At 43.4% G+C, this 3,893-nt stretch overlaps 1 protein-coding gene across 1 annotated transcript; it reads left to right on the top strand.

The window, feature by feature from the left end:
• Nucleotides 1-1,275: 1,275 nt before the first annotated feature.
• LOC141634629 (uncharacterized) lies at nucleotides 1,276-1,887 on the top strand. The gene has a single exon (XM_074446680.1). It carries the CDS (start codon nucleotides 1,276-1,278, stop codon nucleotides 1,885-1,887), a length of 612 nt encoding a protein of 203 aa, XP_074302781.1.
• Nucleotides 1,888-3,893: the final 2,006 nt, after the last annotated feature.

Below are 3,893 nucleotides of genomic sequence, written 5' to 3'. Positions count from 1 at the left end.
ACTCACTCTTAGTGACTAATCAAATCCGAGGAGAGTAAGAGACTCGAGAAGATGGGATGGTAAGGTACCTGGAAAGGGTAAAAGCTGACACCTCAAAATTGAAATCTTTCCAAATACAGTGCATCCCCAGGTCTGAGAACAACCGAGCCGACGCTCTCTCAAAACTTGCCAGTTCAAGCATCAAAATTGTCAGTCGAACCGTGCTGGTGGATATCAGGAATGCTAAAAGCATCACTGAGACCATCGGCATGGTGGGCGACATCGAAGCCGAGACGACGTGGTTGACTCCGATAATGAAATACAAGCTGACAAAAGAGTTGCCGGAGGACCGCAGTCTGTCTCATAAGATAAGAAGGATCGCTGCAAGGTACTTAGTGTTCGAAGGAGAATTTTACAGAAGGTCCGTAATAAGACCACTCTTGAAATGTGTCGGCCCAGCCGACGCGGAGCTTATACTGACAGAGATTCACGAAGGCATCTGCGGACACCACATGGGGGCGAGAACGCTAGCCCACAAAGCTCTCCGAGCCGGCTACTTCTGGCCTACCATGCTGAAAGATTCCAGGGCAAAAACCAAGAAGTGCAAGAATTGTCAGATGAATGCTCCGGTAATACATGCACCTTCCCACAGACGGCGCCAATTGTTCCGGGTGTAATTCCGGAGCAGGATTATGACCACTTAAGTTTGTAGAATGATGTCGTTGCTTGTCTCTTCCTTTCACTCTCTCCTGTAAAAATGAACAAACTGAGGGCTCGGCTTGGTACCGAGCGTACTCACTCCGACGCTCAAGTCAGTAAACTTAGAGAGATAAGTTGTATGTTAACTTGGCAAAGTATATTGTAGAGAGATAAGGGAGTTTATACCAGATTATTTTCAGTTAGTTTCTCAATGAGAGATGATGAGTATTTATAGACTTTCACCTTTTGTCACGTAGTGGCCAAGTGGCCAAGTGGCGTAGTGGGTGAAAAGACTGTTTTACCCTCGGCCGAGGGACCCATGACAGGCCGGCAGGCCTGGTTGACTCCATGCCGAGGGGACTGGATGTGAGTACGCGGATATGCCTCTCGGCCGGTTAGTTGCCGAGCCGAGACCCAAGTGACAGGCGGACCGGCTTTATCGGTTAGGCTGTTAATATGTTGACTTGCTGTCTTTTTAGCTTTGACCTCGCTCAATATGTTGACTCGGTCAGCGGGTGCAGAATATGCCTCATCAGTTTCAAAATAAAAATCAAATTTTTTTCTCTCCTTGCCATGGCTGGCGGAGAAATTTCAAATATGGAAAATTCCGTTCTCAAAATCGATCCTCTTTCACCATTTTATCTTGGTTCGGGTGATCTCCCAAGCCTCAAATTATCCACTATTCTGTTGAACCATCGCAATTATGACAATTGGAGTCGTTCGATGCGGATGTCCTTAAAATCGGGTCGGAAATTTGACTTCTGTGACGGTTCAATTAAAAAACCAACTGATGAGTCTCTTTTAGGGCAATGGGAAGTTGTTCACTGTACCATTGTCTCTTGGCTAAGGGCAACTATTGATCCGGTTGTTCTTGAGAGTGTGTCATACGTGGAGGACGCAGCTGTTATGTGGAGCGATTTGGAGGAGCGCTTCGCTGTTGTTGATGGTACGTCGATTCATTCCTTAAAAACCAAACTTGGTCAATGTCGACAAAAGAAAGGTATGTCTGTTACCGAGTATTATGGTAAACTAAAATCACTTTGGGATGCGCTTTCTGTTAATGAACCTCCGTTTGCCTGTGAATGTGGTAAATGTACTTGTGATATCGCTGGTAAAGCCATTAAGCGTCTTGATAATAAAAGACTTCATCAATTTTTTATGGGCCTAGACCATAGTTTGTATGGCACCCTTCGTAACCAGCAGTTTTAACTCGTCCCATTGCCCTTCCTTAATCGTGGTTATCACGCCACTCTCCAAGCCGAGCGCTTGCTTATGGATGATACACCTCCTAATGTTAGTGATGTTGTTGCTTATGCGACTCCTGGCTCCTCATCCCGTACCCCTGATGAATGTAAAAAGTTAGCGAACAAGCGAAAGCAGAGCGTTGTAAGCTATACTGTTCCCATTATGAGGTTCATGGTCACGATATAAATTCTTGTTTTATTAAAAGCCAAAAGTTTTCTGACAAGTAGGGAAGTCGGCCTCGTACTTTGGTCGAATTGCGTCGCAGCAGGAAGTCGGGTAGTACCAGCACGGGAACGGGTTCGGGTTCTGGTGTAGGCTCGAGCTCGGATGGTACGGTTCATGCCAATGCTCTCCAAAATATTCCTTCTGATCGGTTATCTGGTACGTGTGTTTCTTGGATAGTAGATACTGGTGCTTCTAACCATGTAACAGGTGACCTCTCTTTATTTACGGATAGTATGGTGATACCGCCTCGTACTGTGGGTTTATCGAATGGGAAGCGGATAATGGCCTCTCAAATGGGAACCGTGAAAATTAACGACTTCATTACCTTGCGTCGGGTTTTATTTGTTCCTCTTTTGACTTGTCATTTAATTTCCATTTCTCAATTAACGACCGATTATGATTATATGTTGCAATTTACTAAGGACCGTTGTCTTATACAGGACCGTTCCTTGAGGAAGATGATTGGAGTTGGTGAGCTTCGGGATGGATTGTTTATTTTCTCTTCAGCGGATACGGCTGCAGTAGTGCATACATTGGATACTTCGAGGTCTTATGAGCTTTGGCATCGACGACTTGGCCATCCGGGAGGCAATGTGGTTCAATTTTTACCTTTAGCTCATTCTTTTTCAGTTAATAAAAACTTGGTGTGTAATGTGTGCCACCGAGCAAAACAAACTCGTGCAAGTTTTAATTTGAGTGAGAATATTGCGTCGGACATTTTTAGTTTGATCCATTGTGATCTTTGGGGGCCGTATCGTGTTCCTTCTACTTGTGGTGCTAAATACTTTCTTACTATTGTTGACGATTGTTCTCGTTCAGTTTGGGTTTATCTATTACTTACTAAGACGGAAGTTACTAGTGTGTTTATGCAATTTTTATATATGGTACACACACAGTTTTCGAAACAGGTCAAGGTGGTGCGGAGTGACAATGGCACAGAATTTAATTATATGGCAGATTATTTTTTACGGCAGGGTATTCAGTTTTAAACATCTTGCGTTGGCACACCCCAGCAAAATGGGCGTGTTGAACGTAAGCATCGTCATATTCTTAATGTGGCACGAGCCTTGCTTTTTCAGGGTCAACTTCTGAAAATTTTTTGGGGTGAGTGCGTTCTGACTGCTGCTTATCTTATTAATCATACTCCTTCCAAACTCCTTGGTCATAAAACGTCGTATGAGATTTTATTTGGTGTGTCTCCGTCTTATCAAAATATGAGAATTTTTGGGTGTATTTGTTATACTCATAATCAGCAATCCCGGGGGGATAAGTTTGCACCACGTAGTCGGAAGTGCATTTTTCTCAGGTACCCTCACAATTAAAAAGGATGGAAAGTTCTTGATATTGAAACCGGGTCTATTCTTGTTTCTTGTGACGTTATTTTTCATGAGGAATTATTTCATCAATTTGATGATAAGGCCGACACTACCACTGTTATTCATGATGACCCAATTATCTCCCATGATGATCCACCCGAGATTGAGCAGTCTGCACCCTCTGCTGCTATGTGTGAGGTAATATCCATATAAAACCCATAATATGAAGGATTATAACGCAAATTTAATACGTGATTTATGGTCATAAACGAAAACAGCAATGAAACGATAAAGATAAGAAGTAACCTTCGGTCCTAGTGCAAATTGGCAATGAGAGATCAAAGTAGATCTCCTCCTAAATGATGCACCCAAGATCGTCCGAGAAATGCCCTTGTGCTAGAATGAATCCTCTAATTGCCTTGCAATATT

This window comes from Silene latifolia, chromosome 2, assembly GCF_048544455.1.
Source record: "Silene latifolia isolate original U9 population chromosome 2, ASM4854445v1, whole genome shotgun sequence".
Taxonomy (NCBI): Eukaryota; Viridiplantae; Streptophyta; class Magnoliopsida; order Caryophyllales; family Caryophyllaceae; genus Silene; species Silene latifolia.
Note: the sequence above shows the minus strand (reverse complement) of the source record. Positions and strands in the feature narration are given on the sequence as shown.

Bases quoted from the DNA above. Each gene is read 5' to 3' on its own strand.
- LOC141634629 (XM_074446680.1), top strand. From the start codon at position 1,276: ATGGAAAATTCCGTTCTCAAAATCGATCCTCTTTCACCATTTTATCTT.